Raw genomic sequence first — 13,098 nt, 5'->3', positions numbered from 1 at the left:
CAAGCACTATCTCGCATCGGCCAAGTTCACCATCTTCATGGACAACAACCCGTTGACACACCTGGCAACAGCCAAGTTAGGTGCGTTGGAGCAGCGATGGATGGCCCGGCTGACTAACTTTGACTTTACCATCAAGTACCGGGCTGGCAAGAAGAATAACAATGCTGATGCGCTGTCCAGAATGCCTCACTTACCCGAGTCTGGAGAAGACCTGGATGAACTCGAAGAGATAGAGTTACCGGCTTTCCATCACCAAGGTGTTTCCCAGTGTGAGCATGCTGTAGGAGTGAAGCGCTCGAGCCAGCACGAGGTCACGGTCAACCCATTACTCCACCATAATTGGGAAGAGACACAGAACGGTGACCCGGCCGTGCGATTGGTCAAAGAAAAGCTAGCACAAGCCTAGACCCATCTTGGCCCAGATGCTCCAGAAGAAGCCCAGCAGCTGTGGAAGGAGAGGGGGCGACTGTTCACCTACCAAGGCAAGCTATGCAAGAGATATGTCAACTGGCGAATGAATGAACTCGTCTGGCAGATAGTGGTCCCACAGAGGGATGCTCCAATGGTCCTAGCAGCTTACCATGATAAAGCAGGACACTTCGGGTGGAAGAAGTTGGAGACCCTACTCTGTGATCGGTTCTACTGGGTGCCCATGAGAAAGACAGTCGAGAAGTGGTGCCGAGACTGTGGTCCGTGTAACCTGAGGCGGAAAGATGGTGCCAGTCAGAGGTCTCCCCTACAGCCAATTGTCACGAAGCAGCCCCTAGAGTTGGTGGCCCTGGACCACGTGAAGTTAACACCGAGCCGGTCAGGCTATGTTTACGCCCTCACCATTGTGGACCATTACTCTCGTTTCCTGGTAGTAGTGCCTGTGAAAGACCAGACAGCCAGAACAGCAGCTAGAGCGTTTCAGGCATACTTTTGTCGACCTCACGGTTATCCGGAAAGGGTACTGACTGATCAAGGTCCTGCATTCGAGGCAGAAGTGTTCAAAGAGTTCTGTAACATGTACGGTTGTAAGAAAATCAGAACAACACCGTACCACCCCCAAACCAATGGATTGTGCGAGAAGATGAACCATGTGGTTATTGATATGCTCAAGACTCTACCTCTGGAAGAAAGAAACCAATGGCCAGAGAAGTTACCAGATCTGGTAGACCTGTATAACAATATCCCAGTAAATTCGACCAACTGCAGCCCTGCTTACCTGATGCGAGCAAGACCTGGCAAGTTACCTGTAGACTTGGAGATGGGAACTGTGTCACCTGAAGCAGTTCAAGAGATAGAAGATTGGGATACAGAGCGACAACAGCAGTACCGCAGAGTTCAGGAATGCGTAGAAAATAGCCTGTCCCAAGCAAGAACGAGACAAGAACAGAACTACAATCAAACGGCCCCAGCAACTCCCTTAGCACCTGGAGAACAGGTCCTCAAGAAAAAGCGGAGGGCGCATAAATTAGATGATCAGTGGGAGAATGAACCCTACACCATTATTCCCTCCAACTTTGACAATAGTAAGGTATGCCTCATAAGCAAGGATGAAGGCAAGACCTATCAAACAGTTTCTAGAGACCGCCTGAAAGCGTGCCCTGAGTGGTGCAAAATCCAAAAAGAAGTAGAAGAAATACAAGAAAGTCCCCAAATTCAAGAAAAGGAGGAAGAAATGATCCAAACAATCCTCGGAAAATTCCCCAAAACTTGGACCCGAATCAATAACGCCATAGTGGTACCAGTCTTGACGTTCCCGCAGTTGGTCGAGCCGGAGACAGAAGAGGTTCCAGATCCACCTAAGGAACTGTCCGTCCCAACACAAGATGACACGCCAGCAGTAGAACAGGAGAATCAACCCCCTGCCAGTGGTGAACCTGTCGTACCCTTGGCAAATCTGAGACCCCGTAGGCAACCAACACGCATACCTGTCAGGGTTAGGCCTACCAGTAACACGGAGGGGGCAGACACTCCAAGTAGTCAGGAACAAACCCCAGAGCTACGCCGGTGTCAACGTAGCACTCGGGGACAGCCCCCTCCAAGGTATAGAACATAGAAAGTAAAATACCTAACAGAGTGTAAATAGTTATGTGAAAATGTCTTGTATGTAATGTTTTGTTTTAAGTGATTAAGTAAATGGACAATTGGGCCACTGGACTATGGGTGGCCAACACTCTAGCTGTACATAGTTAGCACCAGTGTGCTCAGCACCCCTGAAGAAAAACCCGTCCGGCGTGCATAGAGTGGGGTCATCAATGCTCTGACGCACGCCCAGAGCCTACGTTGGGGGTTTTATCGCGGCGGGTCCCCCATGGAGCAGTGTAATGGACACCCGGCAGGGAGCCACACTGGACTCTTATAGTTGTTTAAGGTTGTAACATGTTATGTCTTGTTTTGTTTTCTTCAGTCCGGGAGTACTGAGTTTAACTAAGGGGGAGTATGGCGCCCCAGGACCTGGTCGCCACAACAGCATTGCCCCTCCAAAGGGTTAATGCTGAGCCTGGAGGTAATTGGGAGGTCTATTGGCCAGTAAGTTTAACATCCAACGCAGTTCTCCCTCAGACCAGCAGGGGGAGCTCTGAACCTGGAGTTCCAGGGAGCATTCCTTAAGTCTGGCCTGAGGGAGGAGTTAGTGTTCAGTCTGTAGAGAGAAGTGATAGGAAGCAGACGCAGAGTAGTGCTGTCCTGTGGAACTGGGGCCTAGAGCTGGAGCAGCTTGGCCCAGTGAGGCAGGAGGAGCAGAGAGGCAAAGAAGAGACTCAGACATCCGAGTCTGTGGCCACCAGGGCCTAAAATACTCCCTGGTAGCCGAATCCGAAGGGCAGGAGAGCTGCAAGCACCTGGCCCATAAACAGACCGAAGGTACAGCTGCATCATCAGGGCCCGGTGTGGACTCCAGCAGAGAAGCACCAGAGAGGGCCTGTGCAGCCTACCACAGAGGGAAAAGGACGTACCACCGGTCCCAGCAGCAAGAGGGCCATTGCTAAATCCAGAGAGCAGGGTTCTATCACAGCAAGGAAAAGAACAGGAGTAGGTCTCATACTCATCTGGCCAAAACGACAGCTCAGTTACTTCCAGGCCGGCCGGAGCCCTCTACCACCTGTAACGGTCTCCCAGGACTAACCGTTTGTGAAGTAAAAGAGGAGAAGGTAAAGAGACTGTTGTTTGTGCCTGTTTCTTTCATGCCTGTCGGCCCTGCACCGTGTTTTCCACACAACACCATAGACTCTCACGAGCACCAACAGTGTCCCCGGGGCACCGCTCCACCTGTGGGGAGCAGTACCACCATTGCTGCCATATCATCACCCCCGAGGCCTCACACAGCAGCGGCGGCTTAATAGCCGCATACCACAGGTGGCGTCACGAAAACAAACCCCAAGTCACCAGCCATATTTAACTGACACCCACCAGGGCCACGGAGTCGGGCCCCGCCACCACTGACTACCCCCGGACTAGTCCGGTCCGGCACCGGGTGTCCCATAGCCCTGGGGTGGGCGAGTCAACATCTCCTCCTGTTTTTCTCAAATTGAAAATGATAACAATGAGAGAAGCAGGAGGAGACGTCATTCAGCAGATGACCCTGAGTATTCAAATGACTGGTGAGCAATCACATGACCTCTCAGATTGGCAAGTGAAATCCTAGCCGTATCTTATATACTTTGGGGATTCGGCTAATCTGCAGAATGTCACACAGGGGAGACACTGGTCAGTGCAGGGCAGCAGAGCAGGGAGAAGACGCCGGGGACCGACCTCCTGGGCTCCTCATCCTGGTTGCATCGTCCCTGGACAGATATTATATGTGTTTTATTTGAAACGCGGCAGCATCAAAGTAAAATATACACGACTGCAATAATAGAGCCAATATCTGATTCCTTCCACCCGGGGGTCGTGCAGAGGAATCAGCTGTCAGAGAACTTATGCTGTAACAAAATAAGATTGTAGTCTCATACGTGACATGGCGTCACTGCCGTCTGCACATCACATGGAATGGTTTAGTGAAGGTCTGTCAATGTAATGCATTGCTAGCAGATGAGGTGTATTATGGGGTTCTGCAGCAGCTGAAATGTGTATTATGGGGTTCTGCAGCAGCTGAGGTGTATTATGAGGAGCTGCAGCAGCTGAGATGTGTATTAGGCTATGTGCGCACGTAGCGTTCTGTCCTGCAGAAATTTCTGCAGCAATTTGAACAGCACACGTGCGCTTCAAATCGCTGCAGAAAGAGTCCGTAATGAAAAAAAAAAGCCGATTCCATGCGCTCTGACTGCAGCCCCTCCCATAGACAGAGCAGGAGCTGCATGCAGAGCGCAGGAAAGAAGTGACATGTCACTTCTTAGAACGCGCGCTTCGGGCAGCAGACGAAGCGCTGTGCTCTAATACGCCACGTGCGCACGTCTCCTGCATAATCTTCATAGATTATGCTGGGGACGCAGGACGCATGTGGTTACGCTGCGGTGCAGATCGCAGCGTAACTGCATGCAAATACGCAACGTGCGCACATAGCCTTATGGGGTTCTGCAGCAGCTGAGATGTATTATGAGATTCTGCAGCAGCTCAAATGTGTATAATGAGGTTCTGCAGCATAGAAGGTGTGTATGATGAGGTTCTGCAGCAATTCAGATGTGTATGATGATGTTCTGCAGCAGCTGAGGTATGTATTATGAAAGTCTGCAGAATATCATGATTCAGCGCGGATTTATCTTACAAATTTTCCAACAAAATTATTTGCAGCATTGCCAGCAGGTGTGAGCCCAAACTGGTTAATAAATGGATTACAGTATATATGCCATAGTTCTTCCATACACAGGGCCTCTCGTTCATGGTGTGTATGTGGTACTGCAGCTTAGTCTATTCAGGTCAGTAGAGCTGAGAGGCAGTGACACATACACAGCATTCCTCGTCCTCAAGGTGTGTATGTGGTGCTGCACCTCAGTATGTTCAGGTCATTGGAGCTGAGAGGCAGTGACACATATAACCTGAGGACTCTTTATTACATAGATAGCAGAGATTTTTTTTCTAATTTCGTACATTCTCCTTTAACATTTGTATTTTGGACTTTTTGGTCCAGAGTACACGCAGCATCGGCCGCCGGCTCCATCGTGCATTATCTGGCATCATCCTGTACTTTTATCCTCAGGATTTGTATAGTAGATGCTGATCCCACCAATGGGGCTACGACCTGCGCCGCTCTGAGTGTATAGAAATATATATCATCTCTCTATGAAGAGCGGCAGCGCCTCATTCTCCAGATACATGTGCGCCCCATTGGGGGGATCCGCATGTACCATCCATGATGTAATATCCAGGGATACGGCATAAATGGTTGAAATCGGAAGACCTCTAAAAGAACGAGATCAAACGTGGTGGATTTGAGGTGCAGATTCTCCAGCACAAATTTGGAGTATTTTGTACATTTGAAGAGCTGAATTTTATTAGGATATAAAAAAAATTGGCTCCTGTCGTCATTTGTTTCCTGGGAAACTGGGTAAAAAATCAGTAGGGGGGGGCACCAAAGGGCAGTTTTGCACAGGGCGCCATTCAGGCTAAGGCCGGCCCTGCACGTATTGATTGGCTGATGGTCAAAGATATATGAGGGCATCGGGTGACTGATGTCTGTCCAGAGATATATTTTTGGACAACATGGCTTTTTTCATAAAGAACACAGGAACGCAAGCGCACCTTTTGATGTCTGTCGGTCAAATGATTGGCATCAATCGGCCACCAGCCATCTAATGTGTATGGACAGATTTACCTACATAGAATATTCTTATAATAAAATAAGTATAACCAGATATGATGCATCCAAAAAATAAAAATGTCTTGATTCCATATGGTTCAATTACTAATTTAGGTGGCACTAAAGCATCCATAACATTTTATGGGCAAATACTGTACCTACAGTACTTGGGCATCAACGTTTTATGAATGTACACAGAAGTTAGCGTTTTTGTCCTCAGAGAATACTTATGCATTTCACAGCATTTTATAGACATGACCATCACTGTCCCCATTGGAAATCACAATGTAAATTTCCTATCAGTTTGTTTTTAGAGTGTGGGAGAAAATCCATGCAGACACAGGGAAAACATATAGACTCCTTTGTAGATGTCCTTGTTTGAAATAGAACTCGTGACCACAATGCTGCAAAGCATCAAATCTAACCACCGAGTCACTCACTGTGCTTGGAATACTTTCAGCAACACTTTTGTTAAGGACCTGTCACACAGAGATAAATCTGCGGCAGATCAGAGAGGCCGTACTGGGCACAGCCTTAAAAGGGAGGCCGACATGACTGGGTTAGGTCGGGAATAAGAGAGGGGTTTTTTTAAGTGACGGGGGTTAGGCAGGGGTTAAAGATACTTAGATGGGGCGGAAATAGAAGAAATTGAATTGTGCATTGTGGGCGTAGTTAGTGGGGGCGAGAACAATTTAAGTTTATAAGGGGTGGTCAGTTAGTGGGGTCATCCATTTTGGCACAGGAAACAAAACAATCTCCTTGTGTGCCAGCTTACCTGCCCCAAAAAATGGAGTCTGTGGATGCCATTCTTCAGCAGCTTAGGACCGCTGCCGGCCTGATGGGATCAGACTGGCTCCAGGCTTCGGTGAACAGCCTGCTGCAAGGGGCTGGGGATGATCCAGCTCAGCCATCCCCTGAACCACGCCGGCGCGCCTAAGCCCAGAAGCTACCCCTCGGGTCCGGCGCTGATTAAGGAGCCCCTCACGGGACCCTTCAGGTCAGGGTGCCGCCAGGCCCGCCGCCTTGCGCCGGTCCCGTCCTGGGAGGAATCCTGCTTCACGGCGGGGCCCGCAGCAGAGAGAGGTATCGGCCTCCCTCCCATCCAGGACAACGCAGGAGGAGACAGGAACGGCGTCGGCAGGGGCTCAGGAGCCTGCATCGCCCACCCGGCGCAGAGGAGAGGGAGCACGGGGACCACAGGCCAGGGTCTCTCAGCGTGAGTCACGGAGCAGGCAGCAGTCGGCAGCCCCTCCCTCCATGGAAGAGAACAGATCTTGCCCCCCTGCAAGCAATGGGTCCTCAGCGTTGTCTATCACCAGCCAGCAGACGCAGCCACGCCCCCCGACGATGACAACTTCCGGCCAGCCGGGGCTAGCCCTCCCACAGCCAATGTCAACATCCTGCCAACAGATGCTGGGCCTTCCTGCTCAGGCGATCCCTCCCGGCCAGCAAGTGCTGGGCCTGCCACCTTATGGCTTACCTCCCGGCCAGCAGGTGCTGGGCCTGCAACCCCATGGATTACCTCCCGGCCAGCAGGTGCTGGGCCTGCAACCCCATGGATTACCTCCCGGCCAGCAGGTGCTGGGCCTGCAACCCCATGGATTACCTCCCGGCCAGCAGGTGCTGGGCCTGCAACCCCATGGATTACTTCCCGGCCAGCAGGTGCTGAGCCTGCAACCCCACGGATTACCTCCCGGCCAGCAGGTGCAGGGCCTGCCATTACTAGATATGCCACCTGGCCAGCTGGAGCTGGCACGACTACATCACCACGTCAAAAGCGATTCGCTCGCATCGAGCCTCCCCCCTCAAGGCCGTGGGGGCTCTGCTAGAGTCGAATCTGAAGATCCAGGAAGGCGTCAGGAACCCGGATCTTCGGCTGCTGGGCTCACAGCACCCAGGCAGCCAGGTGAGAACCCTTCTGATTTTTCTCTTAACTCCATATTACCCTCCCCTTTAGTTAGTGGTGCTGATGGGCCATCAAGGGGGGGGCAGTCAGGGGTAGATATGTTAGCACAGGGGTTGTGCACATTAGCGATCATTTTAGGTTCGGTGGGAGTCCAAGGGGGGATATCACCGACGGTGGCGTGGACGGGTAGCTCGAGCGTACCTGCAGTATCGGCCGGGGGGCTTGGCGTGTTGTCTGGTGCAGTTGCCAATCCTTCACCAGAAGTCGGGGTTCCAGCCGGGAGTGCTATTGGTGTCGGAGCACATAGTCAACCCCCTTCGGTTAGTCAGGGGGAAAAGGAAAATGACGACGTGGTACAGCTCGATGATTCAGCAAAGGGGGAGGTGTACGTTTGCTTTGAGGGGCCGCTGGGGGCCCACCTTAAACAAGAAGTGCGGGAAAAGATATGGCGTAATGAGTACGTAGATATTTTTTCCCTTTTGCCATTAGAACGTTTTAATTTAGACCGGGCCAGGAAGGATGAAGGAAAGAAGGAGGACGAAGAGAAGAGGAGGTACCGTCTAATTCCGCAGACCTTTTCTAACTGGCTGCAGGCATTCGCCATTCTAGCCAGCGTAATAGGGGAAAAAGCACCGGATAATTGTTCCGGCCTTTTTTGCTACATGGATGCTATTGGCGAAGCCTACAGGGTGTACGGGGGTCAGGGATGGCTTAGGTATGACGAACAATTTTGTCAACGCAAGGAGGTGCGTCCCAACATTCGTTGGGATCATAAAGATCCCAAGATCCCTTTGGATGAAGGTTTCTGCACCCAATAGGTCTGGTTTCGGTGGACAGTCCTTTCCAGGGAGCGGAGGCGGCCCTGTCCAGGCTGGGCACACAGTTGCCCTGCAAAAAGGATTGTGCTTCCTATTTAATGAAGGGGCATGCAAGTTCGGGGGCAAGTGTAAATTCAAACACAAATGCTCTGTGTGCAATGGGGGTCACAGCGCATCAAAATGCTTCCGAGGGGGAAAGCAAAAAGGGGGAGATAATGCTGAAAAAAGGAGTGACACCGGTGCGGCTGGCAGAGATGCAGCATTTTCTAAATAGATACCCTGATCGAGCGGCGGCGGTTTTGTTGGAAGACGGTTTTAAGCATGGTTTCAGGATTCCGTTTGTTGATAGGGAGTTTAGTTCTTGTACAAAAAATTTAAAATCGGCGTTAAGATTTCCAGAAGTTGTATCTGAGAAATTAATGAAAGAGGTTGTTTTAGGGCGCATGGACGGGCCTTTTCCTGTGGCTCCCCTAAGGAACCTAAGGGTTTCACCGCTGGGCGTGGTTCCAAAAAAGGAGCCGAACAAATTTCGGCTTATCCATCACCTGTCATTTCCCAGGGGAGCATCTGTGAATGATGGGATTGATCCGGACCTGTGTTCAGTTATTTACACGTCGTTTGACTCGGTTATCGAATGGGTGAGAACATTTGGTAAAGGAGCTTTGTTGGCAAAAACGGATGTTGAAGCGGCGTTCAGATTATTGCCGGTTCACCCAGATTGCCTACATTTATTAGGGTGTTCTTGGAACGGAGGTTTTTTCATTGACCGCTGTCTGCCAATGGGCTGTTCTCTGTCTTGTGCCTATTTTGAGGCTTTCAGTACATTTGTCGAGTGGGTTGTAAAGGAGGTCTCGGGTGTGAAATCTTTTATACATTATCTAGACGATTTCTTGTGTATAGGCCCGGCTGATTCTTTCGAATGCTCCCTGCTGCTGCATACCATGGAAACGGTAGCTCGGAGGTTTGGCATTCCATTGGCAGCAGATAAGACGGAAGGGCCGACTATGGTATTGAGCTTCTTAGGCATTGTCATTGATACATTAGCTATGGAGTGTCGACTACCAGAGCAAAAAGTGGCAGACCTTTTGTTGGAGGTGAAGAGAGCCAGGCAGTTACGAAAGATAACGTTGAGAGAACTTCAGTCGCTACTTGGGAAATTGAATTTCGCCTGCTGCATCATGCCCATGGGCAGGGCCTTTTGCTGAAGGCTGGCAATGGCAACAGGTGGGGTAAAAGCTCCTCATCATTTCATTAGGTTAAAAAAGGAACTTAGGGAGGACTTGCAGGTGTGGGCTGATTTTCTGAAAGTCTACAATGGAAAGACGTTGTGGATGGACCCAGTGGTAAAACTGAGTGTGGCAGGCCTATTCATAAGCACGGTGGGGGCTGAGGGTTTTGGAGCATACTGTCATGGCAGTTGGATTTATGGCAAGTGGCCAATGGAGTAGAGGTCCGCTGGTTTGTTGCAAAATGCGATATTGATCGAACTGTTCCCCCTGGTAGTGGCATTGACACTTTGGGGTGACAGGTTCAGGAATAAAAAACTGAAGTTCTGCGGTAGTGATGAAAAAGTGGTGTCAGCAATTAATTCATTGTCAGCGGCGTCCCCCCGGTAGTTAAGGTGTTGCAAAAACTGGTTCTTTTGTGTTTGTCTTTAAATTCTTGGGTGGTGGCGGAATTTGAAGCGGGAACACATAATCGTATCGCTGATTCAATTTCTCGTTCACAGACGGCGCTTTTTCAGAGATTGGCACCTGCAGCAGAAGCCAAAGGTCTGACTTGTCCAATGGAGTTGTGAGTTCTGCCATTCGAGCGGCAAGGAAGTTGATTTCTGGATCATTATCAGGTGGTACCTGGTCAGCCTACTCACAGGCTTGGAAGGTTTGGGAGGATTGGAAGTTATCTGTAGGGGGCGACATGGAGGAGGATGGTGAGTTGTTACTGCTAGTAGGCCATTATTGGGAAGCCGGTTGGTCAGTTCCTAAAGTTGATCGTTTTTTAGCTGGTTTAGCCTTTGGCTTCAAGGTTAGGGGCCTTAAGGATGTAACAAAATCCTTTTTAGTCGTGCAAGCGCTAAAAGGATGGAGGAGAGGTTGGAAAGTGGAAGATAAGAGAAGACCAATTTCTTACGACTTGCTGTTGAGTTTGGGGAGGCAAGTGGAGAGTGTTTGTACTTCCATTTGGGAGAAGCGTCTCTTTAAGTTAGCTTTTTCCTTGGCATTCTTTGCAGCTTTGCGGTTAGGGGAGCTGGTGTGCACCTCCAGATTTAAAAGGGATGGTCTATCGAGGGATAGTGTCGATCTTTATGAGGACAGGGTTGAAATATTAATCCGTTCTTCTAAAACTGATCAGGTAGGAAAAGGTTGCAGAGTGGTGTTGTTTGGAGTCCCCGGATCGGCGATGTGTCCGGTCCGTTGTTTAAGGGAATTCGGTTCAGTAGCTGGTGGGGCTAACATTCCGTTGTTGGTGCATGCGGATGGTTCCTCATTGTCTCGATTTCAATTTATATCTATTTTTAAACGCTGTTTAGAGCGGGGTGGTTTCTCATCAGCGGATTTTGGCAGCCATTCTTTTAGAACAGGGGCAGCCACTGAAGCAGCCAGGAGAGGGCTCAGTGATGAAGTGGTAAAAAGGATTAGAAGGTGGGAATCTGCAAGATTCAAGTCATATGTGCGAATTGACAGGTTGTGAAATGTTTAAATGTTTTTACTTTATGTTTCATTGTCCGGTTTCTTCTTAGTTTTTTCTTTTGTTGTTCCCTCAGGTGCTGGCCCTCTCCTAGTGTGGATCATGGGGCATTCTTTTGTCTTCTGGGCGGCATTGCGTGCTGCAGTTCGTCCGAGCGGTAGGCAATTACATTTCTCTAGGGAGGATGCTATACTTTGCTGGATTGGTAAAAGTGGCATGGCATGGAAACAGTTCCTGCCTGAATTAAATTTTTTTGGGAGGCTGGATCGGGCCCCTGATGTGCTAGTGTTGTACATCGGGGGCAATGATCTGGGAAAAAGGCCTTTTCGGGAGCTGATAAAAGATATTAAATTTGATCTCTTGCGGTTATGGGCAATGTACCCAAAGGTAACAACAGTGTGGTCGGATATTGTCCCAAGGAAGGTCTGGCGAGATGCAAGGTCCGTAGATAGGATAAATAAGGCACGCGTTAAGGTAAATAGAGCCGTGGGTCGCTTTATGGCCAGAAACGGGGCAGTGGCGGTCCGTCATCCGGATTTAGAATCGGGGGATGGCGAATTTTGGAGACGGGACGGAGTCCATCTAAATGCAGTAGGTTTGGACATATGGTGTGTGTCAATACAAGAAGGCATTGAGGTCGCTCTAAAGTTGTGGAGGGACATAAATGTTTGAGGTTTGCAAAACATTTATGCTGGTGGCGAAGGGGAGGAGGGTCCTCGAAGTTGGAATTTGGGGTTTGTGGCGGAACGGTGGGGGGGAACTCGTCAGGTTCTGGACCCCTCATGTGGACTTTTTATATGCCGGCGGGTAGAGGAATCCCGTGGTAGGCCTGGTGGGCCGCGGGTTGGGGACATGTGTTCAGATGAGGCCAGGTTGTTGGTTAACTGGTGCCTCCGAGCCGGTTCTTGAGCGGCTGGGGGTAAAACAGCAGTCTGGCTACAGTTTGGGTAGAATACCCGTCGGCAGGTTTTGGGGCTTCGAGGACCACCCTCCGGTTCTGTTGAGTATATTTCTGTTAGTTATGTTGTTTTGTTATAATAAAAGGCTGCTGTGGCCAATAAAATCCATATTGGTGTGCAGTCTGTTTATTTTAGGTAAGGTAATGGTGGGGGGTTTATGTAAAGTCTTCAGGAATGACTCGACCATACCCGTTGTCATGTGGTTGCAGTTAAATTGTGGACAATCAGTGCCAGGTTTGTGGCTGTGTACAAATGGAACAATATGTCCATGATTTCACTGCAACCACAGATCTGCCAAAGATTTATCTCTGTGTGTGACAGGGCCTTAACACTCTGGGATCGAGGGGATTTTATCCAACTCGTCGCCGGGCCGGGAGTGCAGATACTCTGCGTCATCATGGACTTGCCTGGACCGGTTTGGAGACCCCAAGGCGTACAGGAGGGAGGATGATGGGGACAGTGTAAGATGGATGTCGTGACACCACCTGTGGTATGCGGCCAGGGAGTAGCAGCCGCTGCAGAATTCCTCACCGGGGCAGGTGTTATGGTAGCCGGGATTGTGTTGCTCCCCACAGGCGGAGCGGGCCCGGAGTGGATGATGAAGGCAGTAGTCCATAGGAGCGCTTATGCGTGGGGCGACGGCGAGACAGAGATGACACAAGGGGGGCTGCGGTTCAAAGTTAATTTTACTCACAGTTCTTAAGATGCCCCGGAAGTGCCGTTCTCTGCCGCAATGGGCCTCAGCCGAACCCGGGTAAATCAGAAGCTATCACCGGTGTCTGTGGAGTGTGAGACCTCCTTGCCTTGCACTTGGTTATGAATCACTGTGGCTTGAAGCGGCTTGGGGACCCCAGTATCTCTGCTAAGAGTCCCGCCCCGTATGCAGGTGGCGTTGATCCTCGCCGTGGGGCCTGGCTGCAATCCCTACCCCGGGTCCTATGTGTCACTATGCTCCGGGAAAATGGGTGGTGGGCGATGGGACTTGAAATCTCTTTCCCCTGCAGA

The 13,098-nt window shown here is 50.3% G+C and overlaps 1 protein-coding gene across 1 annotated transcript; it reads left to right on the top strand.

Annotated features, from left to right (window-relative positions):
* The first annotated feature begins 7,069 nt into the window (after positions 1-7,069).
* Positions 7,070-11,137, top strand: LOC142302317 (uncharacterized). Its single transcript, XM_075343381.1, has 2 exons — positions 7,070-7,628; positions 10,176-11,137. Exons 1-2 carry the CDS (start codon positions 7,070-7,072, stop codon positions 11,135-11,137), a joined length of 1,521 nt encoding a protein of 506 aa, XP_075199496.1.
* The last annotated feature ends 1,961 nt before the right edge of the window (positions 11,138-13,098 follow it).

This window comes from Anomaloglossus baeobatrachus, chromosome 4 (genome assembly GCF_048569485.1).
Source record: "Anomaloglossus baeobatrachus isolate aAnoBae1 chromosome 4, aAnoBae1.hap1, whole genome shotgun sequence".
NCBI classification, from domain to species: Eukaryota; Metazoa; Chordata; class Amphibia; order Anura; family Aromobatidae; genus Anomaloglossus; species Anomaloglossus baeobatrachus.
This window is presented reverse-complemented; position numbering and strand designations above follow the sequence as displayed.

What these genes read in the sequence shown, in the direction of transcription:
- LOC142302317 (XM_075343381.1), top strand. Translation starts at nt 7,070, where the DNA reads ATGACAACTTCCGGCCAGCCGGGGCTAGCCCTCCCACAGCCAATGTCA. An exon ending in CACAGCACCCAGGCAGCCAG is followed by an intron (nt 7,629 to 10,175) that starts GTGAGAACCCTT and finishes TCTCGTTCACAG; the next exon opens with ACGGCGCTTTTTCAGAGATT.